Source organism: Lynx canadensis, chromosome E2 (genome assembly GCF_007474595.2).
Source record: "Lynx canadensis isolate LIC74 chromosome E2, mLynCan4.pri.v2, whole genome shotgun sequence".
Lineage (NCBI taxonomy): Eukaryota > Metazoa > Chordata > Mammalia > Carnivora > Felidae > Lynx > Lynx canadensis.
This window is the reverse complement of record NC_044317.1, coordinates 27,853,713-27,881,648: the sequence shown is the minus strand read 5'-3', so window position 1 is coordinate 27,881,648 and position 27,936 is coordinate 27,853,713. Positions and strand designations below refer to the sequence as shown.

The 27,936-nt window shown below is 51.8% G+C and overlaps 1 protein-coding gene across 3 annotated transcripts in view; it reads left to right on the top strand.

The window, feature by feature from the left end:
• SLC12A3 (solute carrier family 12 member 3) overlaps window positions 1-15,255 on the top strand; it is a 38,526-nt gene extending 23,271 nt beyond the window's left edge. For 2 of the 3 annotated variants that reach the window (XM_030299056.1, XM_030299054.1), the window contains 5 exons: window positions 1,353-1,464; window positions 3,828-3,914; window positions 6,993-7,128; window positions 8,815-8,882; window positions 14,373-15,255. In XM_030299056.1, the coding sequence (XP_030154916.1) occupies window positions 1,353-1,464; window positions 3,828-3,914; window positions 6,993-7,128; window positions 8,815-8,882; window positions 14,373-14,514 (545 nt within the window). In that variant the 3' untranslated portion in view covers window positions 14,515-15,255. The other variant, XM_030299058.1, reaches the window with a different exon arrangement.
• Window positions 15,256-27,936: the final 12,681 nt, after the last annotated feature.

The following is a 27,936-nucleotide window of genomic DNA, read 5'->3' as shown; positions in this document are numbered from 1 at the left end:
GCTTTCCGTGGGCTAACCTAATGCAATCCTTAGGTAGGAAGTTGTTTGAGACTCCTTTACAAATAAGGAAACTGAGACATAGAGTGGTGACGTAATTTGTCCAGGGTTATGCAGTGATAAGTGACAGCTGCTCTTGGCCTTCTATGAAGGGATGACAAGGAAGGATGAGGGTTCCCATCCATTGGTCAAATCTTTCATCTTCAAAAAATGCCAGCAATCCAGATTTTCACATGCAAAGCCCCCACTTATTATAAACATATTTTTTTAATGCTTATTTATTTATTTATTTATTTATTAACGGTTTTTTATTTTTGAGACAGAGAGAGTCAGAGCATGGAGGGGGGGGGTCAGAGAGAGAGGGAGACACAGAATCTGAAACAGGCTCCAGGCTCTGAGCTGTCAGCCCAGAGCCCGACGCGGGGCTCGAACTCACAAGCCATGAGATCGTGACCTGAGCCGAAGTCGGATGCTTAACCGACTGAGCCACCCAGGCGCCCCAATGCTTATTTATTTTTGAGACAGAGTGCAAGCGGAGGAGGGGCAGAGAGAGAGGGAGAGACCGAATCCAAAGCAGGCTCCAGGCTCTGAGCTGTCAGCACAGAGCCCGACGTGGGACTCGAACCCACAAACTGTGAGATCCTGGCCTGGGCTGCAGTCGGACATTTAACCGACTGAGCCACCCAGGAGCCCCCAATTATTAAATGTCAGCTCACTTATTTAAAAACATCATGCAGATGAGAAAGAATGAAATCATGCCATTTGCAGCAACGTGGATGGTCCTGGAAGGTATTATGCTGAGTGAAATAAGTCAGTCAGAGAAAGATATCATATGTTTTCACTTACATATGGATCTTGAGCATCTTAACAGAAGACGATGGGGGAGGGGAAGGGGGAAAAATAGTTACAAACAGAGAGGGAGGGAGACAAACCATAAGAGACTCTTCAATACAGAGAACAATCTGAGGGTGGTTGGGGGAGAGGGGAAAATGGGTGATGGGCATTGAGGAGGGCACTTGTTGGGATGTGCACTGGGGGGTTGTATGTAAGCGACGAATCACGGGAATCTACCCCCAAAACCAAGAGCACACTTTACACGCTGTATGTTAGCCAATTTGACAATAAATTATATTAATAAATAGGTAGAATAAAAACATCATGCAGGCTAAATGAACCCCAGCCCACAGAGCCCCGTGTGCCACCCTGCTTTAGTCTAGCACCCTCATGATACAGATGGGTAAACTGAGGCCCAGCGAGGGGAAGAGGTTTGCCAGTGGCAGAGCGGGGCGAGAACCCGGAGGGTGTTTTGCCCTGAGAGCACTTCCCTCTTGATTTACGGGGACCCTCCTTGCCAGGCCTCACCCTCCTCATCCCCTATCTCCTCGGCCGCAAGAAGAGGTGGAGCAAATGCAGGATCCGCGTGTTCGTGGGGGGCCAGATCAACAGGATGGACCAGGAGAGAAAGGCGTAAGTGGGGCTTGCTCGTCCAGCGCCAGCCCAGCTCTCCCCAGGGCTGCCCCCACCCCCGCTCCCCGCACCCGCACCCCTGCCCCGGGTGGGCTCAGCTCTCCCCAGGTCACAGCAGTGGTGAGGGGGCTCTGGGCCGGGGCAGGCTTCGGTGTCCTGTCCCCCTTTTAATAAGCGGCAGGCGCTCTAGTTCCAGCCATGAGGGGGAGGAGTGTTACATTTTAAAACCACAAAATCTGCTCAAGGAGAAATCTGTGTGAAAGGAAGGATGGAGAAGGCCCCTCCTGCTGAGAGGTGAGGTGGGGCTGAGGATCCTTCAGGGCGACATCCCCCCAAGCTTGGGATGCTGTTCCTGGTGAGACAGGAGGTGACTTCCGTGGCCAGGAGACGGGGCCGCAGATCCTACTGAATTTCTTGGTGAGAAGTGACGTTTAATTCTCCTCCAATTGTGTGGCTCACTCCACAGGAGGAGGGCCCTCTGCCGGGAAACCCAGGCTAATCCGTCTCACCCGAAAAGAACAGGCCTGGCTGGGGAGCTTGGCCGGCAACGGCTACCGGTCAGAACTTAGCCACGGTGGTTTGTGGGTTTTACCGATCGCCTCTCTCCGGCAGGAGATGCTGGTTTTCTCTTGAACATTGCCCTATGACATTTCCTTTTAAGATGTGGCTAAGTAAGAAATGAGTTGATTTAAGTCGAAAAGGAAGTAGATGGTAAGGCAGGTATACAGGTGTGCGGCCGGGCAGGTGGCTCACGTGTGCCTAGAGTTGGGCCACGGTTGTTTTAGAGCAAGGGCAAGGTCAAGTGAGGTGAAAGGCTGTAGGGTGGAAGACCGCTGGACGGGGCAGACAGGTTGGGAACAATGGGTAGCTTGCTCAAGGTCGTGCGATTAATTAGCCAAAGAGAAGAAACTCCGCCCAGCCTCTGGTGCCCTCTACAACAATCCCAGCCACGACGCCCCAGGGCCGGGACCCTGTGGCCTTGCCACCCCGGTCCCGCACCAGGACTACGTCCCCATGATGCCTTCTCAGTCACCCCTTGTGCGAGTTAAGGGTGCCCAGCAACCCCATCTCCTTGTCCTCACCCCTGCTGAGAGCTTCTATACCGGAAGGCCCTTCCCAGCAGTGCCGAGGAAAGCGTTGCTTGGAAAGAGCAGCATCTAGCTTCTCTGTGATCTCCAGAAACAGGCCAGGAAGGCTGCTTTGCCGGCTCAGCTTCCAGTTCCAGCCCCCAGTGGAAGCCGGGCTCAGCAGGGTTAGTTGGGCTCAAGACCATGGCCCCATGGGGGTCACGGGCTGCCCTGCAGGGGAAGGTTGTAGAGTGTTCTCTGCCTCCCAACCGTCCCTCCACCAGGCCAAGCCCTCTTCCCCCCACTTTGTGACCCCAAGACCAGGCTTGTGCTGCCTCCTGCCACCCCCACACTGCACACCAACACATCTGCCCACAGCTCCGCTCCCGAATTTCACTCCCGAGTTCAGGGACCAGCAGCAGCTTGATACCTGGGCCCCAGCCTGATCCTTAAGGTTTATCCCTCCCTCCTGCCTCCCCCAGCTAGCCACTCACTGCTCCCCCTTCACCCCCTGCGCCCCCATGTTCTCACTCATTTGGACTTCCCACCCCCATGCACTCAAACCCTGCCGGCTCATTCTGGAGTATCCCCCAAGTCCCATCCCGTCCAGGAATTCTGATGCAGTGGGTGGGCTAGAGCCAAGTCAGGTATATTATTTAGAAGGCTCCAGTGTGGACACCACACCCCCTTATAGTAACCTTACACACCAGGCACTGTCTGGCTAGCTTGCCGCCTCCTCCATGAAGCCCTCCCTGACTGCCACAAACCACGGCGTTGGCGTCTCCTCCCCTGTTGCATGCAAAGCCAGTGCTATGTGGCTGTCGCTCCTGGTTCTGCATTTAGCTCATGTGCGGCATCTCTGTTTCCTTCGCCCACGCTGTCATTTCCTGTGGTTTACCTTCCCATCCCTTAGACCCTTGTTTCTCAAAGTGTGGTCCGTGGAGCAGCCGTATACGTCACCTGGGAGCTTATCAGAATGCAGAGTCCCAGGCCCCTGCCCCCGACCAGGTGAATCAGACTGCATATTGTGACAAGGTCCCCGGCAGATGTATAGACACATTAAAACGTAAGGCGTGCTAGTATAGTACGGAGATACTTGGGGAAACCCTGCTTCATTACTTTTCCACATTGCTCGTCATCATCTGACCTACTCTATCAATATTCGGCTCTTGTCCTGAATGCAAACTCCCTGAGGGCAGGGTTTGATCTGCTGTACTCGCTGCTGGGTCCTCGGTAGACACTCAAGACCAACCCGTTGACTGGAAGAACTCATGTTTAGAACTCTCCACCTTCCAGGATCATTTCTCTGTTGAGCAAGTTCCGACTGGGATTCCACGACGTTCACGTCCTTCCCGACATCAACCAGAAGCCGCGGGCGGAGCAGTAAGTTCTCTGCGGTGACTTCCTTCCCAGGCAGAAGGACCAGCCATGTGCCTTGCAGACCCCTGTGCGTGTTGCCCCTGTGTGTCTGGTGAGCCACGGGCAGTCAGCCACCTACCCGGGGCTCAGGGGAAGAAAGAGGAAGGGGTAGGAGTTTGCAGACGCTTCTTCTCCTGCCGGTTTCTTCCTTTGCATATCAGAGCTCTGGGCTTTGCCAGAAACACAGCTGGGCTGGAGGACAGTGAATGGTCAGTTCGTGATTTTCTCAGAGCACGTGTTTCACGCTGGCGCGCGTCCCGGCTGCTCTGCCCCTCGAGGGGAGGCAGGTGTTTCATCCTTAAGGGACCCCACCCCCACCCACCCCAAGGACCTGCGGGGGCGGGGGGGGGGGGATGTCTGGCTTCACACTTCCCACTGCTTGCTACTCATAAGTTTCTAAATTTTCTCCAACACCCCGAATGTTTTCATAAAGCAGTGGTTCTCAAACCATGGCCGCTGTCAAAATCACATGGAAGGGCGTATGACAACACAGCTTGCTGGGTCCCCCTCCCCCGCCCCCTGCCCCGAGATGCTGAGTCAGCAGATCTGGGTCAGTGCCTGAGAACCTGCATTTCTAGTAAGCTCTCAGGTGCTGGTCCAGGCACCCAACTTTGAGAACCACTGTCTTAGTCCTGAGTCGATGTTCAAAAATGCCAGATTGATGGCTTCTGCCTACTTGTGGCTTCTGAGCTCTAGACCTTGACCTTTTTGTGAGGTCTCAGCTCCACGACGAACTTACTCCTTCTCTAGGCATTGCCTAATTTAAGTTCCTGAGAAAGGAACTAAGACTGGCCTAGTTTATCTCTTCCTGCCAGGCGAAGGTAGAGGTTGCCGCAAAGCCTATTTCTTGGCTTCCTTTGCTCCAGTTGGCTGTGGCCAGGGTTGGCAGAGTCACAGGCCCAGAAGCACATGGCTGGAGGGCAGGGGCCGTGGCAGAGGCACATTCCAGAACTGAAGGTACATAGTCCCTGAGGCAGAAACATGGCAGCGACAGCCCCGATGTTATTTTTTTAAATACATCGGTGCTTAGAGTGGGGCGAATGTTGAATGGTCTGGGCCACGGCTCTCCTCCTCTCCCCCCACCCCCACAGCAGCAAGCACACAGACTTTAAGCAACACCCCCATGTGAACTTGTAGCTAGGCTCAATGGTGGGGTCAGAAGGAAGATTATTTGCTTGCTCAATGATTCAATTTCATATTCTGAAACTAAGACGTTTACAGTAGGGTTTGCTTTCTGTAAATCAGTCTAATCGAGGTTTTCCAGCACTCCACCTCCCTAGTAAAAAGTAAGGTCCGTCCGACCTCTTAATTCTCCCTTAGATTCCCCATTTCCTGGAAAGGGAAGGAAATCAAGAAAGGAACTAGTCAGTGGTGATGGGTATATTGGCCCCTACTGCGTGTTGGGGCAGAGGTGAGTAATCACAGCTCCCACCACCAGGGTTTACTCTGGCCCAAGTGCAGGCTAGAGGAAGTCAAGAGCCATCAGAACGCTGCTGACACGGACCAGAACACACAAGACAATGCAGCTGTCTCTGTTGGCAAAGCCTTGAGAAAGGCCCCGAGCAGAGACACTGGGGAATACCTTCTAGCGGGGAGGAGACTGAGAGCAAAAGCACGCAGACCCCATCCAGCAGCCCTGATCTTTAAAACCCCCGCCTTGGTCCCTCTCTGCCTCCACTTCCTGGCCCACTGTCTCCTCCTTTGCACAAACTTCTCCAAAGAGATTTAAGCCCTTCGTGGCCTCACGGAAATCACCTTCGCCAGCGTCATTGCTCACCTCCGCACCACCTTGTCCACAGAGCTCATTTCTGTCCTTATCTTTCTCTGCCTCTCCACTACATTTGACACAGCGATCCTTCCTGAAACAGTTCTTTTGGCTCTGGAGACGTCGCCCTTGACAGGATCCCTCCTACCTTAGTGATCCTTCTTTCCAGTTTTTTATTTTATTTTTTAATTTTTTTTTTTTTTTAGCGTTTATTTATTTTTGAGACAGAGAGAGACAGAGCATGAACGGGGGAGGGTCAGAGAGAGGGAGACACAGAATCGGAAACAGGCTCCAGGCTCTGAGCTGTCAGCACAGAGCCTGACGCAGGGCTCGAACTCACGGACCGTGAGATCGTGACCTGAGCCGAAGTCGGCCGCTCAACCGACTGAGACACCCAGGTGCCCCATCCTTCTTTCCAGTTTTGATTGCTGATTATTCCTCCTTTATCTGACGTAAACTAGTCTGCATCCTTGGGATTGGGCCCTGGACATTTTTTTCTCTTGACTCTGTCCCCCATGTGAGCTCATCCATCCATGTGGCTTCAGGTGGCTTCATCTGAATGCTCACCAGTCCCAATTTCTATTTTAAATAATGTAAGTCAAGTCACAGAACAGCCACAGACAGCTTCCTGTCTCACTCAGGGCAAATAATGAAGGCCTGTCTGATCTGGGTGCCCCACTCACCTTGCTCTGGCCATGCTGGCTCCTTTGCTGCTCCCCAGACACACCAAACACACTTCTGCCTCAGGGCCTTTGCACCTCCAGTTCTGTGTGCTTCAGCACCCGCTGACCTGTGAGGAGCTGGCTTCAGAGGGACAGGCATCCTTCAGCTTCAGGAAGGCCTTCCCCACCCCAAATATTCCCAGTCCTGGTACTCAGTTTGTGCCTTCAGGAAACTTCCCCTCTATATTGGCCTGTTTATTGCCCAGCAGACTGTGCGCTCTGTAGATAGTGGACGTTGTGGGGTTTGTTCCCTGGCAAGTAGCACAAAGCCTGGCACAGGATGGTACTCAGGAGCTACCTGGGGACTGGTCGAGTGGGTAGAAGTGGATCCCAAGGCGGTCGTGTGGACAGCTTGCAGAAGGTTGGCTGAATGCCACAGCCAGCGTCAGTGCTGATTTCTGCGCAGAAGCTGCTTTGATGTAAACCGCAGTGGCAGAATGGGTTCAGCCTATAAAGAACGTCCCTTTGGTTCCCATGTCCATCTCCCTCGGGGGACCTGGTTCCCATGGAAACTGGGCCATCTCACCTGGTCTCACCTCCTCTCTCTGTCCCTAGCACCAAGAGGTTTGAGGACATGATTGCACCCTTCCGCCTGAATGACGGCTGCAAGGATGAGGCTGCTGTCACCGAGATGAGGCGGGACTGCCCCTGGAAGATCTCAGATGAGGAGATTAACAAGAACAGAGTCAAGGTACCAGAGAGAGAAGGGCCTTGCCGGGGTGGGTGGGGGTCAAGGCCCTCCTCTGGGTCAGGGCCATGTGCTGTATCTGTCTTAAACTTTCTTTCTTTTTTTTTTTAAGCTGATTTATTTATTTTGGGAGAGAGCAAGTGAGTGAGTGGAGAGGGGAAGAGAGAGAAAGAGAGAGAGAGAGGGAGAGAGAGAGAATCCCAAGCAGGCTCTGCACTGTCAGCATGGAGCCTGATGCAGGGGCTGGAACCCGTGAACTGTGAGATCATGACCTGAGCCGATATCAAGAGTCCGATGCTTAACCCACTGAGCCACCCAGGCGCCCCTGTTCTGAACTTTCTTAACGTTCTCCTCTTAACCCTCCCCCTCTACCATGCCCCAGCCTCTGGGGTATCCTCAAGCCACAGATGCTTGGTAGCCCAGTCGTGGAACTCAGAGCCATTCTTGGCATGAGAGCCTGGTCCCCCTGCCCATTTGAGTCACCCCCGGCCATGGCAATGGACTGGCCGGAGCTCTTCCTCTCCTCTCTATGGCTGGTGGGAGGGATTCCTGAGACAGGTGGCAAAGGTCAAGGTAGACCTTGTGCTATGGGCCAACAAGCTGCCTGGTGGTTCCCCTTAGCCTGTGGATCCCATCCCACAAGCAGCCTAAAGCCATGGATGCTCCTGCCCAGGTAGCATCTTCCAGACTCTTTCAAGGCCTAAAGGAAAGTGGTGGCTGCCGTGGCCACTCTGCGGTGGGGCGAGCTGTGGGAGCGCCTGGGGATCACAGTTCCGCTCCCTGCGTGCTCTGGGTCGGTGGTCCCCCCACCCCCACTTTGCCCCTTAGAGGACACGTAGCAAACTCTGGGACACCATCCCATCCCACCTTCCCGCAAGGAAGAATTACTCCCTGCAAACGTCACTAGGGCAGGATCCGGAGTCTGGGATCTCAGTGAACTCACTTCCCTCCTTCTTTGGGGTGTCCTCCCACGGTCAGACTCTTGAGTGTCAGTCATTTCTGAACCATCTGGAGACAGGTCTTGGGGTGGGAGGGAGCCTCCCAACCCAACCTCACGTAAGCTTTGGGGAATTCTGATCTGTCACAGCCCTGAGGCTCCGCCCCAGAGGGCCCACAGCTCCTTGGGAAACGCTGGATAAAGCATAGTGTCCCCAGAAGGCTCTGGCTTGGCCTGGTGCAGAGAAGGAGACGGCATGTTCCACCTCTGCTCCGACTCTACCTTATCGAGAGGCTTCCACATGCCAGGACCTCGGCTTGGTGATTTGCATGGGTCATCGCTCTCCACGCTGCCCAAATTCCCCCAGGGAGGGGATTATCCTACCCATTTTGCAGCGAAGACAGTGAAGCTTGGGGGGCCCGCATGCCTTGCCCGGGTTCTCTCTGCTGTGAGCTATCAGGGCTAAGATTCAGACCCAGCTCCCTCCGCACCACAGAAGGCGCTCGCTCCCCCCGACTACGCCCCCAGTTGTGGTAATAAGGTCCGGCAAGGAAAAGCCGCGGAGGGCTTCTCAAGGTGAACTTGGCACTCAGTGACTCTGAGGGGCCCCTTCCATCTCAGAGGAAGGAGAGTCTGTAATAGTTTAGGGGGAACAATTCATGCATCTGGTTTGAATGTTAAAAGAGGCTGGTGGGCTTAGCGGGGACGTTTCCCAAGAATGTAGGCAGTGACCACGTGGCTTTTCGTTCCAGTCCCTTCGGCAGGTGAGGCTGAACGAGATCCTGCTGGATTCCTCCCAGGACGCTGCTCTAGTGGTCATGTAAGTGGCCCCTGGTGGGAGGGGAAGCCTGTCGCAGAGGCCCGGGGCGTCCGCTCTGGGAAGGGATTCAGGAGGTGCGCACCTCAGGAGGGCTGGGGACCCGAGCCCTCCCCTGTGAGGCGGAAGGGCCCGAAGTTCCAGGAAACACAGTCCAGGTGGCTCGTTAGCACGTGGCTGGGCCTGCGTCCGCGGCACCCCCCTCGCCTGAGTGCCAGCTGGCAGAGGTCTAGGGCCTCACACGTCCCAGGCCTCACGGACTCCCCTGACCATGGTTTTCCCTCGTTTGCCTCCTTTTCCTGCCAAACTCAGCTTGGCAAAGAGGACCCAGCCCATTCCAGAAGAAAATCAATTCCTGGTTGTTTGGGAATCACCCGGCCCTTCTTGGCCATTGGCCACCCCCGACTGATGTTGGTGCCAAGCCTGGGCAGCAGAAGGAGAGGCTCGCCATCCCAGGCTCCATGCCCGTCAGACCCTCCGGCTTCCGCTGCTGCTGGCTGTGTCCGGTTATGGGCCACTTCTGAGTATGCGGAAGGCGAGGGGACAGGTGGCAGTGGCACTGAGGGTCTCAGGGTGGCTCTATTCTCTCGGAGGCCAGGAGGAAAAACATGGTCGGCCAAGCCCTCTGAGCGCCCTCCCTGAGGGAAGCCCAGCTCCCAGGGAATGGGGCTATGGGGCAAGGCAGCTAGCTGACCTGGCTCACATTTCCTGAGGGCTAGTCACCTGGGAGTTCCTCAGGGCAGCCAGGAAGCCTGCGGAGACTGGTTTTTCCTATCCTGAAACCAGGATCCGGCACACCACTTGCAGGCCCCAATGCAAAATGAAAATGTGTTCAAACGTTATTAAGGATGGCAAGATGGCGGCAGCAGAGGATTAAACCCAGCGTGGGACCCTTCCAAGTGCAGGGGCCCCACGCGACTGCACGGGTTGCACGCCCACGTGGCTGGCTCTGCGGGAGCAGTGCTCCCCGGGGCCAGTAGGGAGATCATTTTTTGTACAAAGAAAGCGCTTCGTGTTTCTTTGATGTGCAAACTGTGGTAAGAGAAAGAGCTGGGTTTATTTGTGAGCCTCTGGCCAACGCCCAGCAGAGAACGTTCCCAGGGCAAGGCTGGACTAGGCTGTGGACTGGGTCAGAGTGCAAGACAGTGGGGATGGCTGCATCCTGGGTTGACTCCCCGGAACTTTCTTTGGGTGTGGTACCTGGTGTGTGCGAAACCACCTCTTCATGAACGCTACCTGTGTTCGGAGAAGTGGGATTTTGTTTTTGATTTTTTAAATATATTTACTTATTTTTGAGAGACAGAGTGAGACAAAGTGGGGGGGGGGTGCAGAGAGAGAGGGAGACACAGAATCCGAAGCAGACTCCAGGCTCCGAGCTGTCAGCACAGAGCCCGACTCGGGGCTCAAACCCACAAACCGCGAGATCATGACCTGAACCGAAGTCAGATGTTTGACTGAGCCAAGAGAAGTGGGATTTTCAAAAAAAATTTTTTTTCGATGTTTGCCTATTTATTTTGAGAGAGAGAGAGCATGAGCAGGAGAGGGGCAGAAAGAGAGGGAGAGAGAGAATCCCAAGCAGGCTCCACGCTGTCAGCACAGAGACTAATGCAGGGCTTGAACTTAGGAACTGTGAGATCATGACCTGAGCCGAAGACTTAACCGGTTGGAGGCTTAACCGACCCAGCCACCCAGGTGCCCCTGAGAAGCAGATTTTTTGCATTTTGTCTCTGCTGTCGCTAGCTCACTGTGTGGCCTTGAGCAAGTAACCCTACTTCTCTGTGTCTCTGTCTCCCTGATTATAGAGAAGAGTTAAACCTAATTATTTCCAAGGTTGTCCTTCACTCTAACATGCTGTGATTCTAAGTTTACCTGCCACTAAAATGAGTCGGTCTCTCAAGCCATAAGTCGAGCAGTTTCATCCTGGGAGATGAGCCCCTGCTGATACCTCTCCCTTCCCATTTCCCAATCCCCGGGACCTCAGAGGGAAAGCCAGTCCCCCACCCCCACCAACCTTCGTGGGATTGGCAGGTACAAATAATCGTGGGTCCAGACATCTTAGAGAAGACGCCTGTGCATGGTGTCCGAACCCATGGGACCAGCTACATCTGCTGCGCGAAGGGGCCCCAGCCTTTGGGCCACCTTCACTGGGAGGGCACGGCGGCCGCACCTCGGCATTGCCCGTCTCCACCCTGGAGACACGCCCGCCAGTGTTTCTACAAGTTCAGCGAGGGTCTTCCATCAGAACCACCGGGGCACTGAGCAAAATGGCCCGTTCCTCTGTTCCCTCCAGATAAATGTCTGGGGCGGAGTCAAGGAAACTGCATTCCCCAGAAATTCCGAGGAAGGAAAAGAATCCTCCCAGGCCGTGGTGAAAAGATAAAATTACATTTTTCAGCATCTTGAAGAGCGCACTTGGACCATTTTCTAGAGCAGGTTTGGGGCAGAACTTGGTGTTTGCTCTGTACCCATCAGCGGTTTATCTGATTAATGGCCCGTGTTTGAGTTCAGCTTAACCTGCGCAGCTGATAAACCAGCCTTATAGGATGATAAGCCAGCCCGGTGACTTTTGCCGAGATGAACAACCTGTCTCTGGTCCCACTTTTGGGTTTGGACCCGCCTTTCTTCCATAAAGACGCCCTCCTCAAAGGCAATAGTAGTCGTCGACATTGCATCTTGTCGATCGAGCTTCTATGCCACACTCGGGCATTGGGCCTTAGTAATTGTCACAACGCTGTGAAGTGCTTCTGTTTTATACCTGTCTCCCCCACAACACACACACACACACACACACACACACACACATTGAAGATGAGGAAACTGAGTCTCAGGGGAGTTAGGGCAACTTGCCCAGGATCCCACAGCTGTGAAATGGGGATTGTTTTCTGAAACCTTGGATCCAGGTCAGATGCAAATCTGAACAAAAGGTTCCTTTATTCTGGAGCAGCGTTATTTCTAAAGATTAACAGCTGAAAGCTGTTAATCCTGGGAACGGGAGTGATGGGCCTAGGGTGGAGCGCAAAGGGAGGACGGGTGGACAGGCTCCGCTGGGGAAGGGAACGTGGTGCTGAAGCTTGAAAGGCCACAGCAGGAGTGATGGGTGTCCCCTGCCCCTGGTAATGCAGCCACCAGCTTTGAAATTTCTGATTTCGGTGCCTGAGAATGACGTGGGAGTTCCCGGAGAGTCTTTCAATGTAACTGAAACTTCAGCCTGTTAAATCAGAAAAGTTGGGTTTCGATCTTTCCACTTCCCTTCCCCTGAGTGTCACCAGACACAAACATGTCCTAACTGTGGTGACACTAGCTGATTGAAATACCCCTGTTTCCGCCACCTTTCCCAGTCCTGGGGAACTTGCTTTCCGCCCTCCCTCCCCCGCCCCCGCCCCTGCCCCTGCAATGTTTGTTTATTTTTGAAAGAGAGAAAAAGAGACAGAATCTGAAGCAGGCTCTAGGCTGTCAGTGCAGAGTATGACACAGGGTTCAAACCTATGAACCACAAGATCATGACCTCGGCCAAAGTTGGATGCTTAACCGACTGAGCCACCCAGGCACCCCTAGGGAACTTGCTTTCTAAAGGAGGGTAGAGGTGGTCCCAAGGGAGGCTTTGAGGCTGGACTTTTATTTATTTATTTTTTTTAATTTTTTTTTTCAACGTTTATTTATTTTTGGGACAGAGAGAGACAGAGCATGAACGGGGGAGGGGCAGAGAGAGAGGGAGACACAGAATCGGAAACAGGCTCCAGGCTCTGAGCCATCAGCCCAGAGCCTGACGCGGGGCTCGAACTCACGGACCGTGGGATCGTGACCTGGCTGAAGTCGGACGCTTAACCGACTGCGCCACCCAGGCGCCCCGAGGCTGGACTTTTAAATAAGAGACAGCTGCTCAGGGACCCTGGTTGGCCTTCTCAGCAGAGGTGAGGGTTGCAGTGAGCAGAGGCAGCTGGCGGGGGAGAGGGGGGGTGATCCCAGACCATGGTTGGAGCCCCAGCTCTGCCACGCACTAGCTCTGTCCTTTCTGGCCGCTAAGTAGTAATGAGTGCGACATCAGTGGCTGGCGTTAGGAGGTGCTTGCTGTGTGCCAGGCATTGCGTGGCTCCCTTTGTGTGCTTTGTCCTCTGTAGAGCTCGCAAGCATCCTGTGAGGGGGGTTGGTGTGTCCTCACCTTAGGGCGGTGAGCCACCTGCCAAAGCCACGTGACCGAGGAGGGGCAGAGCCTTGCTCACAGCTTCCCTGCTGCCAGCTCCCGCCCGTTCTCTGCAGCCCAGAGTCGCTCAGTCTTCCTTTCTGCCCGGGTGCCCTCGGCTGGGAAGAAGGGGGGTTGCTGCAGGCCCTGCCCATCCCCCGGGGTCGTGTTGAAGTTCAGATGAAATAACGGTTGGGATGGACCGTAGGAAAACAGACTGTAAAGTGCAGCCCCGTGTGAGATGCCGGTGTCTCAAGTTCATGTAACGCCCGCTGGGCCTGTGAGATACTGCGCCTTCTCCTGGAGCCAAGAGCAGGGCAGCCGCCGTCATCCTGAAGTATTTCTGGAATCTTAAGGTGGTGGAAAAGTCACTTCCTGAAATAGCCGTAATTATGTGGTTGAACGGCCGCCCCAGGGCACCTCGTTATTTGCACGGCATTGCAGTGCGGACAAAGGGCTGTCCCAAGGCAAGGGGAAGTGCTGCTCCCAGGGCCTCACATACACGGCAGGAGGCAGGACAAGAACACACTGAAACATGTGAGCGTATCACACTGTTGTGGCCACAGGCTGGCACGACTCGAGGGGCCTGAGGGGGTGAGATCACCCGTGCGATGGACCAACTGTACCAGTCTGTGCTCTAGGCACAGGGAAAGGATAGTGAGCAGCACAGACAACAAATGAAAAGAGGTTTTGGAGAGTGGGAAGGGCTGTGAGGACAATGAAACAGGGTGCTGTGATAAAGAGAGACGGTGGCCTGCTCTGGAAGGCAGTTATGTTAACCACTGTATCACCAATGCCCCCCCCCTCCCCGCACAGGCCGGCTCTGGATAAGGTGATCAGAGAAGGAGGTGCTTGTAAGCCAAGGCCTGAGTGATCTGAAGGAGGAGACAAAGTGGAGAGCTGGAGGCCCGCCTTCTGGGTGGGGAGAACATCACATGCAAAGGCCCTGGGGCAAGAGCAAGCTTGCCATTTTTTTTTTTTTTTTCTGGAATGGAGAGAAAGTCATTGTGTCCACAGGGGTGTGAGCGAGGCCCAGGCTGGGAGGAGGTGAGGTTGTGGAGATAGGTGGAGACCAGATCGTGTGAGTCTTACCAGGGCCATGGCTTTGTTTACACAAGCTTTGTGGGTAAAGGTACATTGGAGTCGAGCTTTCAGGGAGAATGGGAGATGGTTCTTAGGGTGGCTAGGAAGAAGGAGTGGTGAAGGACTCCATAAACAGAGTTGCTATTCAGAAAGCAAGTCATGAGCTGGGGGGGCTGTGCGGGGAAGGCCTCCTGGTAATTTTTCATCTGCCGCTTCTTCCTGCCTTGCAGTACCTTGCCTATAGGGAGGAAAGGAAAGTGTCCGAGCTCCCTGTACATGGCCTGGTTGGAGACGCTGTCCCAGGACCTCAGACCTCCGGTCATCCTGATCCGAGGAAACCAGGAAAACGTGCTCACCTTTTACTGCCAGTAACTCCAGGCATGGCCACGCCTACCCAAAGCAGAGGAGGCCTGGGACATCTGTTTGTCGGTGGGGACAAGACTCGTGCCCTGATGTACCTTAACTGGTAGCATCTGATGATCCGACTGAAGGAGCTGGTAGATTTCCAGACTTTGGCTAGACCCCACTCCCAACGGACACATCCTCTGGGCTTTGTTTGTATAGGCTAGGGAAGTAGCAGATGAAGTCGTGTGGAAAGTTCTCTGGTGGATATATATTCCTTTTAAGTTTTCTTTTGATCTTGATTACAACGAATTAAGATTTCCGTCTTTGATTTATCTGCAAATTTGAGTCGGAGTGCTGAGTGTGAATCTGGAAGTTTCTAGACCTTCCCTAGGAGTGCTCCCTCAGTGTTCCTCCCTCCTCCAACAGTCAGGAGGATGGACACCCCCCTGCAGCCCTTCCAAGGAGGAATCACAGGGCCCTCTGGGCCTCCATGATGCAAATTTCTTTAACCACTTCTCACTCTCTTCACTTTCAATAATGTGTCTTCAGCATTTGGGTTGGTTCTTTAGTAGACGAGGGACTTTCAAACTTGTTTGGGCTGCAACCCCCAGTGATAAATATATTTTTTGTTGAGACTTGAAACAAACATGCACTGAAACTATAAACTGTCACAAAACGATACTTATCCTTACTATGGGTGATGCGCTCTGATATTTTCTGTTATATTTTGTTTCCTCTTTTTTTTTTTTTTAAGGGAGGGGAGAGGGAGAGAGGGAGAGAGAGAGAATGTCCAGCATACTCCATGTTCAGCATGGAGCCAGACTCGGGGCTTGATCCCATGATCCTGAGATCACGACTTCAGTTGAAATCAAGAGTCAGATGCTCAACAGACTGAGCCGCCCAGGTGCCCCTCTTTTTCTCTTTTGACGTTGGTTGCAATCCACTAATGGGTGGTGACCCATGATTTGCAGAAAGGCCATGTTGGGCATCACTGGCGTTTCTCCATCATATCCCACAGAGAAGGAAAAGGAAGGAAAAAAACATGTGAGGAGGGGTACTGGTGGTGGACGTGTCGAGAACGAGCTTCAAAGGAGGGGCAAGAGTTAGGGTGTCTCATGGAAGGATGTTAATTTTCAGGTGTGGATGGGGAGGGAGGATGGAGGTCTGGTTAGGGATGTTCAGGATGCAGGTGTGGGGGGTCAGGAATGGAGAAGCAGAGAAGAGGTATAAAGATGGCCAGACTGGCAAAGGACCAGAAAGGTCCACACCCCGTCCAAGGCCTGGTGAAGAGCGAGGGGTAAGGAAGCACCAGCCAAAGACGGAGGCAGAGGGGGCTGCGGTGGAGGTGAGTGCAAGACGGGGCTGAGCAGTGAGAGGGAACCTGGGGAAGATGAGCCTTGCTCAGGTAAGGGTGTTTGGATGCTTACAGAGCGTTTGCGCCAACCAAGATAGGACGCAAGAGCAGAAGGTACATTAAGAGATGCCCCGTGCCAGCGGGCGAGCCTCCCTGAAAGGGCATTTCAGCTCTAGATGCACCCCTGCAACCCATACAAGTGGGTTGTTGGAAGGTATGACTGGCTGGGCCTCCTTGCAATGGCCACTTTCTTGAGGGCGGCCAAAGGAACGAGGCATCTTTGGGTCTGGTAAGCCCCCTCCAAGCCCACTGAAGTGCCCACTTAGTCACGAAGGCAAAAATCTCTTTCTTAGGATCGGGAGCCAAGGGACTTCAGTGTCTCCCAGGTCCTGTGGCTGCAGACACCAAAGGCTGGGGGCTTCTAGGCTGTTACAAGCCCCACAGTAGGTTCACCGCATGGGGACTTGGTGAGGGTCACCTAGTGCCTGGCTGAGCTCATTAGGGATGGCTCCTCTGCTCCTGAGGGACCGGAGAGGGGTCCTGCCTCTGAGCCATTCTTTAGACCTGGGACCAACCCCCAACTCCAGATAAGGCGAAGCTTCAGTCAGGGAATGCTTGTCTTTCTAGAGCCACATAGAAAACCATTTCCTGGAGAAGGGTGCTGCCTTTTCAGATCTCAGGGAGACCCTGATCCAAGGACAAAAAATGCTCTGGGTTAGGGCGTTAGAAAAACAAACAAAAAACCAATTTTCACTCTGTTGGAAACTGCATTTTGAGCAATGATAATAGCTTTGTTTAAAAAAAAAAAAAAAGCCTTGAGGGGCACCTGAGTGGCTCAGTTGGTTAGGTGTCCGACTTCAGCTCAGGTCATGATCTCACGGTTCATGAGCTCAAGCTCTGCATTGGGCTCTGTGCTGAGCTCAGAGCCTGGAGCCTGCTTTGGATTCTGTGTCTCCTTCTCTCTCTGCCCCTCCTCCACTCACTCTGTCTCTCTGTCTCTCTCTCGAAAATAAATAAACATTAAAAAGAAATTTTTTTAAAAAAAGCCTTAACAGTAAGGTCAAAAACAAATGAATAAAAAATGTGCTCACTTGGTCAACAGAATTTATTTCTTTTGGAACATGCTGTTTCTCAACTCTGCTGAGTGTTTTGAAAAAATTAACTGTATTGTTTTATCAACCCTGGATTGAACTTTTCTCTGAGCTTCTTCTAGATCTTTAGGTCATATTGCCAGACTTCCACGTGAACATTTACAGGAGCCACTAATTTTCCCTTTGCTTCTCTGGCTTGTGTTTGCAGATTCACAGGGAACTCATTTTCTTTTCCTTCTTCTTCTTCTTTTTTTTTTTTTTTTTAATGTTTATTCATTTTTGAGAGACAGAGACAGAGTATGAGCAGGGAGGGGCAGAGAGAGAGAGGGAGACACAGAATCTGAAGCAGGCTCCAGGCTCTGAGACGTCAGCACAGAGCCAATGCAGGGCTCAAACCCGCAAACTGCAAGGTCATGACCCGAGCCGAAGTCGGACGCCTAACCGACTGAGCCACCGAGGCGCCCCATCTTCTGTCTTGATAAAAGTCTCTGAGTATCTCAATCTTACCTCAAGCCAAGAGGTGGAGGGGTTAAGTGGAAAGAGTCACAGCATGGCCACCAGGAGGCTTGGACTTGAGTTTCTGTCTCCTCCCCAAACCGGCAGTGTGACCTCGGATACCCCTTAACCCCTCTGGGCCTCTGTGTAGAACGAGAGAACTGGACCAGAACAGGTGTCACCAGATGGCTGCCTGCTGATGGCTATGGTTTGGCCCACACATGGTTGATCAAAGTTGTGAATGCTGGGGGTGGGGCGAAAACCACATTCTTCTGTCACCCCCCACCCTCAGCCACCACTGCCTCCTGCCTTAATGTGTGATCAGAGGCTCTCAAGGTCCTCCAGCTCATTGTTTGGCCCACAGGGCAGCACAGGTGTGACAGATTTCAGTCCCGTGTGTGTGTGTGTGTGTGTGTGTGTGTGTCTGCCTTTGAGTGGTAAAATCCTCCACTTTCGTGAGTTTCAGGGCTGGGAAGTGGCTGGGTACGGCCGGAGCCCAGCGGCAGCCAGCAGCCACACTGGCCACCTCAGCAGGGACTCCTCCCTCATGTCCCCCCCAGGATCCACTGCCCAGTCAGCTCCCAATGTTCCCCTCACCATTTCAGCCTCCAGATTTCACATCCTCCTTCAGTTCCTGCTCAGACTTGTTGTGGCTTTGAAGTAAGCACAGTGTGGCCCATTTTTCACCCAATAGGCTTGCTGAGTTCTACCTCCCAGGCAGAAAGCTGTGGGCCTCATTAGCACACGGAGAGTCCCCATTTGGACTGGGTTCCCTTTTACACACCTGCCTGGCCTTTCCTGCGTGGCAAGGGAGAGATGGGTGTTACAAGGATGAGACCAGCTGGAATGTTCCAAAAGGACCACCTAGCTGCGAGGCCCCCAGGCACAGGCAGAGCAGCCAGGTTACGCTTGTAGCTGTGTTTAGCTCAGGAAGTTACCCAACAAATGCTGCTAAATTCAAAAGTGTTCACAAAAACAGGACCCAGGAGAGCCCAGCCACCCCTGCATCGGTAACTCCCCACTTGACGTGACGGTTAAACCTATGATCGAAAGCACAAGCATCATGTAAGCACTGCTTCCTGAAAGGGAGCCAAAATAAATTCGGTTTCTAAAAATGCCATGTGGGCAGAACCTTGTGCAGAACCACCTGGCTGAGAGGACGGACAGCAACATGTCATACGGATGAAGGACAGTGTCAACAGAGAACAAGTGTTTTTCATCCCGGCTTATGAGAGAGTTACAAATCAAAGGCTCTAAGGATGTGAGGGAGGGAGCAAACCCATAAGAGCAAGGGAATTAGGCCAGTCTCTCTAGAGAAAATGGTGTTTAGAATAGGTTTGAGTGATCAGTAGGATTCTACAGATAGACACAAGGACTGTGGTTGGGAGGAGGTATTTCAGGCGGCATCGGTGGTTTGAACAAGGACTCGAATAAGGAGAGCCCTTGTTTGGAAAATAAGAAATAAGCCAGTTTTCCTGGAGCATGAGAGCTGGGGGGTGCGGGGTGGTGATAAGATCAGGAAAGTCATAATGTGGAAGGCTCCCCCTCTCAGACCGGGGAGCGCATGACTGACTCAGAGGCACTGGGGAGCCACTGAAGGTGAAGGGGCAGAGCCTTAGAAAGCTTGGCTGGACAAGAGACGGAGGAGCCTGGAAGAGAGAAGGCAGGGCACCCAGGGAGGAGGCTGTGCAGACTGCAAAGGCAAGTCAGCAAGGCCCAACGCTCTAGGAGTGGCAAAAGCTACGGAAAAGAGGATGAAGAAACCATACCTTCCAGAACTATGGGTTTCCTGGATATATGTGTGGGTGGAGATAGACAGCCTGGGCAGCTATAAGAATGGAGAAACCATGTAATATGGAGGATGAGGTACCAAGCTTTCTGGTGGAGAAAGAAAGAGTGGGTTTGGTTTTGAATACTTGAAGTGTGAAGACGTCCCAGTGGGCAGAATTGGGGTCCTGGGGCTCTGAGAGCTCAGGGTGTCCACTGTTAGCTGGGCGCTCTTTGAGAACAGAGACCATAAACAGATTTGAGAGTCACATTCTCGAACAGGAATACTGAAGCCAAAGCTTGAGTGAGATCACCAAGAGAGAAAGTACAGAGGATGGAGAGGGGTATAGACTGGACCCTGGGATGGGCTATATTTAGGGGGAAGAAAGAAGAAGGGGCAGTCTAAAAAACAGCATTGATGGAGCAGGAGGAAAACCCAGGTAACCACGCCCTCAGAAGACCCCAGAGAAAGGGTCAAAGAAGTGCAATAGAGCCCTCAGGGCGGCTGTCTGCAGAGGGGCTGAAGCGGCTGAGAAATGCTGTTGAATTTGGGGTATTGGGCATCACTGGGAGCTTTGCAGAGAATAATCTGGTAAAGTGGTGAGTCAGGGCCCAGGGACTGAGGAATAATTTGTAGAGAGAAAAGGAAAGCGGCAGACACGCATATATAGACCTTATGCGTGAGTGACCCAGCAAGGGAGAGAAACACAAGGACAAGAAGGTGGGGGAGAAACAAGTTGGAAACTTGAGGGAGAAGTAGATTCCAGAGAAGTTCTGATTATTGTTATCTTAGGGCGCGTATCGGTCAGGACAATGCTAGGCCATGCATTGTCGGTGGCTTACATGGCAAAGTTTGATTTCTCTTTTCCGAACATCTCCGTGCTGGTTAGGCAACTCTTCGGGGCCCCTCTTCTCCACATCAACAGCCAGTGATCCCAACTACCTCCAGTTAGTGAGGACACCACTCCAGCCGGTAGCTGAGGAAGGGAAAAGAAAGCTGGAATGTCGTGCTCTGGCTTCCAAATGCTTCAGGCCAGAAGCAACATGTTACTTCCGTTCAAAGCTCATTAGCCAGGTAAGTCCCCTGTCTCCACCTAACTGCCAGAGTGCTGGAAAATTGGAGGGAACATTTGAATATTCACGGAGCCACAAATGTCTCTGTTATAGGGTGGGGGTGAGTAATAGAGACCTGAGTGTATCTACAGGTCAGAGGTGGGTAGATTCAGGATGCAAGAAAGAAAATAATTGACAAAGAGGCGGTAATGGGGAATCAAGAAAATGACTGGCGGGGGTGGGGGCGGCGGGATTTTGCCAGTCAGAAGAGAAGGCCTCGCTGATGTCTGCCAGCCCAAGGGTGCAGAACTCTCAGGACACCTGCCCTTGTGACTTTCCCTGGCGGGGCTCCTGAGCACCAGGGCAGATAGTGAACATGCAGAAGGCAGCTGACATGTTCCCCAGCAATGGGGCTGGCCAAGCAAGAGTGGAAGGCCAAGGCAGAAGGGAGTCCAGGAGAATGATAAAAATACCTGGAGATGGCTGACCATGAGCTCCAAGGTTGCTAAGAGGCCAGAAGTGAACTACAAGAGTTGAGACCAGTGGGGCTGGTCTCATGAGGACAGAAAGGGTGCTTGGTGCGAGTGGGAGAGAGGGAGACAGAAGAATACAGGGTAGTTTGTGGTTAGTATGTGTGAGATTCTGCAGGAGGTAATAATATTCTTGCAAAATCTAGAGCTTTTTTTTAAAGTTTATTTTATTTATTTGGTGGTGGGGCAGGGGGGTGGGCAGAGAGAGAGGGAGAGAGAGAATCCCAAGCAGGCTCTGCACCATCAGCACAGAGCCTGATGAGGGGTTCAATCTCATGAAACATGAGGTCGTGAACCGAGTCTAAATCAAGAGTCAGATGCTCAATCGACTACGCCACCAAGGCACCCAATGTCCACCATTTGACTATGAGATCTGCGAATGTGGCAAGTGGGGTGAACATCTGGGTTATTGGATGGATGGTAGTGAGATCTAGAAGTCTCAGGGGAGGGCCCAGGGCAGCTGAAAGGTACTCAGGGGAGAGGCTGTTTACCAACCGGCATGGGGTATTTCAATATCTCAACTGCTGAAGTAGCTCAGTGAGTACACATCAGCCATGATGGCGACCACATCTGACTCATCGTTGCACCCCGACACCCAGCCTGGCGTTAAAGCATATGGTTCAGTGACATTTAGTACACGCACGCTGTTGTGTGACCGTCACCCCCACCTAGCTCCAAACGCTTTTTTGTCATCTTGGAAAGGAAATCCCAGACCCATTAAGCAATCCCTCCTCACTAACCCCTGGCAACCACAAATTCTGTCTCTGTGAATTTGGCCGCTCTAGATATTTCATATAAATAGATTCATATTCAGGTGACGGACATTTGAGTCGTTCCTACCATTTGGCTATTATGAACAGTGCCGCTCTGAATACTCGCGGATAAGTTTTTGTTTAAACCCCTGTTTTCAGTTCTTTTGGATATATACCCAGGAGTGGAACTGCTGGGGCATATGGTAATTCTATGTTTAACCTACCCGGTAAATGAACCCCGGGTGTATTTTTAAACCTTGTAAGGGCCAGGTTTAGAAGCGCACGCTGCAGGTAACTGTCAGGCCCATTGTTGGCCACAATGGTCAACCTTGACTGGCCATACCCCTTGGTGTCTCCCATTCAAGAGGCACCTGGGGTTTTCAAAAACCGAATCGGTTTCAATTTTCTGTGAATTAAAAAGGCATGTAACAAGCACTTTTAAGAGATCGGCAGCACGGTTGGGAAGCTGCAGGAAGTGGATGCCACACTGCTCAAAGATTGAGAACCATAATCTGAGATACCTCTTTCCTTTATCAAGCAAAGACACTTCCCCCATCACTGGCCCGGCAAAAGGGAGGATTTGCCTGGGACGGGGGAGCTACTTTTGGTGAGGAAAGAAAGCTGCTTCCGGCCTTGCTTAGCAAGGGCACCAGAGTTGCTATGGAATGGATTTCGTGAGTATAGAACAGGATGTCCATTTCCTGGGCCAAAGAAGATGGCGCGCGCGTGTGTGGCCAAATTGGGACTTCAGAAATGACCATAAAAGGCAAGGTTTCGGGTTGGAGCTTGGGGGGAATCTCTAACACCCCAGTAAAATAAGAGATCCAAGAACAAAGTACAGAGGTGCAGTGGGCCCTAATCACCAGATTGTTTAAAATAAAGCACGTGCACTGTCAGTGATCTTTTGCCTGTTCGAGATTTTCAAAGGCCCCTTCCAGACCTTCACGACTGGACTGTAAAGGAAAACAGTTCTTGGCTCCTTCTTCCCTTTCCGCTCCTCAGAATTTAAATATGAATTAGGTCACAGCAGAGACAACATCATGGAGGTGCTACTACAATCAAGATAAAATATCTCCATAGTCCATTCAATGTCCACCTTTCCAGAAATCTCATTTAAGAATATGGATTTCCCGGGGCACCCAGGTGGCTCAGTCTGTTAAGCATCTGACATGATCTCACAGTCAATGGGTTCGAGCCCCACATCCGGCTTTGTGCTGACAGCTCAGAGCCTAGAGCCTGCTGCCTCGGATTCTCTGTCTCCCTCTCTCTTTGCCCCTCCCCCCTCATTCTCTGTTTCCTTCTGTCTCTCAAAAATATATAAACATTAAAAAAAAAGAAGAAGAAAAGAATATGGATTTCCCTTGGGGCACCTGGGTGGCTCAGTCAGTTGAGGGTTGGACTTCAGCTCAAGTCATGATCTCAAAGTTCGTGGGTTCAAGCCCCACATCGGGCTCACCGCTGTCGGCCTGTCAGCCCAGAGCCTGCTTGGGATCCTCTGTCCCCCTCTCCCAATCTGCCCCTCCCCCGCTGGAGCTCTTTCTCAAAAAATAAATAAAAGCATTTAAAAAATAAGAATATGGATTTCCCTTTAGCTCACTATATTTCTTTTTCTGATCTGCTTGAATTTCTATCTTTGAAAGACACAAAATAAGTACGTATGATTTCATTTATATGGACTTCCGGAAGAGGCAGAACTACTGCTCGAAAACTTCCCACTGCCCACCAAAGAGGCTCCAGCTCTCAAGGGTGGCCGTGTAAAGTCTTTCCTGAGGGGGTCCCAAGAATTCTTTCCAGTCTTACCTCTCGCTGACATTATCATTATTACTAGTTTAAAATAAGCCCTGTACTTACTGTCAAACTTGACCAGTGACTTCCAAACCTGGCCCTTGAACCAGTACCAACTTAGATGCATCAGGCCCCGTTTGCTAGGCCTAAAAAGGGACCCAGACACCCATCCTGGGTTTCTTGTTTGTTCATTTACACGTTTAGTGGAGGCATAATGTGCACACAGGGAAATGCATAAATCTTAAGTGTGCAGCTTGATCTGTTTTGACAAATGCCTGGACCTGTATAACCCACATCCTATGAAGACAGAGCATTTCAACACCCCAGAAATTTTCTTCGTGTCCGGTGTTGTGTCGGTAAATTTTAATATCTGATTCCCTGGGATTAAAAAAAAAAAAAAAGCAGCCTCTCTTTGTAGTGTTTGCTGATCTCCGTGGTGTAAATATTCCCAGCATGGCCAATTTCAAGCTATCAATAGGATGTCCCTTGAAAGAGTTCTCACTGAAGAGGTTCACAGTGCGTTCTTGTGACCCAGTACCAGGTGACCTCGGCACACCACTGCTGTGTCCTTTCCAAGTCAATCTCTGTCACCTCACCCCCCAGGCAACCATAAATCTGTTTCCTGTCACCATAGATTAACTTTGCTTATTCTAGAGTTTCATATGAATGGAAACTTATAATATGTACTCTTTTTGTCTGTTTCTTTCGCTTGTGGTTTTGAGAATCATTCATGCTGCTGCCTGTATCAGTAGTTGGTTCCTTTTTTTAAAAAAAAAAAAAAAAAGAAAGGTTTATTTATTTTTGAGAGAGTGCAATCAGGGAAGGGGCAGAGAGAAGAGGACAGAGGATCCCAAGCGGGCTCTGTGCTGACAGGCTGACAGCAGCGAGCTTGATGTGGGGCTCCAACTCACGAACGCGAGATCATGACCTGAGCCGAAGTGGGACGCCCAACTGACTGAGTCACCCAGGCGCCCCAGTGGTTCCTTTTTATTAGTGAGTAGTATTCCATCGTGTGGATGTTCCATAGTTTGTTCATGCAGTCTCCTGGTCATGGACGCCTGGACTGTTTCCCAGTGTTTGGTGCTATTAGGAATAAAACTGTCTTGAATGTTCTTGTGCCAGTCTTTCATTTATTTGGGGTAAATCCCCACGAGTGAAATGGCTAGGTTGTAGGGAGGAGTGTGTTTAACTTTATGAGAAACTGCCAGAGCGAATTCCAAAAGGGTTGTACCATTTTACACTCCTATCGGCCACGTATGAGAGTTCCAATTGCTTCATAGCTTCGCCAATACTCAGTCTTGCAGGGGTCTTCACTTTACAAGAGAGTTCCTTGGGTGATCCTCTCTCACAGCCGGGTTTAAAGACCACTGGGCCGGACTTGTTTCAGTTTGCTAAGTACTAACGGCCAACATTTGTTGAGCACTTACTGTCTGGATCTGTCGCAAGACCTTCAGCGATGTTCTATTCATCAAGCCTGACAACAATCCTACAAAGTAGATACTATTATTTTTCTCATGTTGCAGAAGAGGACAATTTGGTACAGAGAAATTAAGTAATTTGCCTAACGTCACGTAGCTCTCAAGTGGCAAAAGCTAGGTTTGAAAACAGGCAGTCTGGATGTGGGACCCTGAGTTTAATCACTGAGTTATACTGCCTACACAAATTCTGTATACAGGCACCCTGTTGGGCTTAATCGGTAATTGCCGCCATTATTACTTGTATTCATTCAAACATGCATCATTCAAAGTTCAGCTTAGATTCCACCTTTTCCATCCAGATTTCTCTGACTCCCCCTCTCCTCCTGGCACTGCGGAGTCCCTCAATGTAATCATGATTCCTTCAGGAAAGTGGGAGACTTTTGGGCTGTCCTTTACCTTTGTATTTTTGTACTGTCTTATCACGCCCATACTGTTTGTAAGGTTACTAAGAATAGGGTCACTCCATGTTTATTTTCCTATTTCTGGCACGTTTATGGCCATGTATCTTCCTATTTGTGGCAATGTTTCTCTAAATATGCTATAGGCAAAATCACCAAAGTCCTTTAAAAGGAGCTCTCTAGGGGCACCTGGATGGATGGTCACTTCAGCACCTGACTCTTGACTTTGGATCAGGTCATGATCTCATGGTGCGTGAGTTCCAGCCCCACATCGGGCTCTGTGCTGACAGCTCAGAGGCTGCTTGATATTCTCTCTCTCTGCCCCTTCTCAACTTGTGCTCTCACAAGCATTCTCTCTCTCTCTCTCTCTCTCTCTCTCTCAAAATAAATAAACTTGAAAAATAAAAATAAAAGGAGCTCTCTTGTTGGAAGATAAAAGGGAATCACAGAAATTAGATTCCCTTTGCCCTAAGGAGAAAAACTACACCCCTTTACTTTCTTACTACTGGATACAAGTGGATGGGCTGTCTTAAGGGGTCCTAAGAATTGTCACTGCAGGCTAGAGGAAACCATGCCATGTGGCATACTTAATTTCCCAGGGAAGTCAGTATCACCTGCCTGGCTGCCTCCTTTAAGGCCTCTGCTTGTTTTACATGGCCTGGCCCCATCTGTCAGCTTCTAGCTAGGTGCAAAACTACCAGATCATAATCAGTCACCTTCTTCCATCCTGATGTATGAAAAGCAGGACCAGCTACATGATTTATGGGGACCTAGGGAAACAGGAAAATGCATAACTTCTTGTTCAAAATTTATTAAGAATTTTCACATGGTAACAGCAGAGCATTAAACCAAGAGTGGGGTTCCACGTGACTGTATAGGTCCCACTTCTGTAAAGCCAGCCCTGATGAAAAGGGACAGAGATCCTCCTCAGCAGACAAAAGCCAATCACAGAAAGTTGAAGCACCATGGGGACAATTTCTCTCTAAAGCCCTCCACCTCCCTTCTTAACATAAAGCCTGCTGAAAAAGAAGCCACCCGAGGGGCACCTGGGTGGTTCAGTCGGTTGAGTGTCTGACTTCAGCTCAGGTCATGATCTCACTGTTCTTGAGTTTGAGCCCCAAGTCAGGCTCTGTGCTGACAGCTCGGAGCCTGGAGCCTGCTTCGGATTCTGTGTCTCTCTCACCCTCTGCCCCTCTCTCATTTGTGCTCGGTGTGTATCTCTCTCTCTCAAAAATAAATATTAATAAAAAGAAGAAGAAGCTATCCTAGTTTTGTGTTAGAGTAAGGCCGACTGTTGTGGATTGAATTGTGTAAAAGGATGCTGAAGTCCTAACTCCCGTACCTGTGAATGTGACCGCATTTGGAAATATGGTCTTTGCACATGATCAAGTTAAGGTGAAGTCATTAGAGTGGACCCTAATTCATTACGACTGGTGTCCTTATAAAAAGGGTGGATGGAGGGGGGATTGGGACAGAGACAGACATGCATGCAGGGAAAATGATGTGAAGGCATGCACACCGGGAGAACGCCATGTAACCACGAAGTCAGAGATGGGATGATGCAGCCCCACACCCTAGAACTCCAAAGACTGCCTGCAAACTACCAGAAGCTAGTAGAGTGGCATTCAACAGATTCTCTCTCAAAACCTTCAGAAGGAACAAACCCTGCCCGACACCTTGATGTCCCACTTCTGGCCTCCAGAACTGCGAGACGACACATTTCTGTCCTTCAGGGCACCCGGTTTGTGGTACTACAGGCACCAACCAGACCAGGCTCCTCCCATTAGCCTCCTGCCCTTGTCAAGTTCCCGACACCTGCACAAACAGATGTTCCAACAGGACTGGAATAAGGATGGGGCCCGTGCAATGTCAGTTTTGTTTTTCAAGATCTTTTTTTCCTACAGAGGGAAGGGAGGGAGGGGGCCTACGTCAGAGGGGCCTTAACTAAGAACCCTCCCTGGCTTGTCTCAACTGCAATTTAAAGGAAGCATGTGTTAGTATCCTTTGAGGCGAGGCCCTCTGCAAGGGTCTCCTAGCCTAAGCTGGACTGTGGCCCGTTTGCCAGGCACAAAGGTGATGTCCCACGCTTGAGGGTGTAAGGTGTACGTCTGAGGCCACAGATGAAGTAAGTGGCAAGTGCGGCTCGGAAGCCTTTGTCCGTAGCCCCAGGAAGAATCCGCCAGGCTTCTTCCTCGCCCTGCGAAGGCCTGTGGGGCTGCCCTTCCGGGTGGGCTCGCAAACGGGTCGACCCAGCCGTTCTTTGGGCTGGGGCGGCGGTAGGCGTGGGGAGGCCTCCCTAGCAGGGCTGGTTGGAGCGCAAGGGCAGGGAAAGGGGAAGTGGGCCTCGGCGGCTGCGGGTGGAAAGGGGCGGGGATTGCTGCTTTGTGAGGAAACAATTTGCAGAGGCCGCCAAATCGGCGGCCCGCCGGCCGGACCCTCCGCGAGGCACTGGGAGCAGCCCAAGCTACGTAGCACTCCGGTTCCGTCAGGGCCGAAGCGCACCCAAACATGGCCGCCGAACGGGAGTTCCGGGGCCTCGGCCGCGACTCCGGGTGACGCAACGGCGGCGGGTTGCATCAGCCCGCGCCCACGTGCTCGGCCCGTCCCTCCGCCCACGGATCCGGGCGCTGATTGGGCCACGTTAGGGCCGTGACCTCCGCCTCAGCCAATGGGAGGCAGCCACAGAGTGTTCTCGCCGCAGAGCCCCAGTGCGAGGTGCCTATAAAAGGCGCCCGAGGCGGGGGCG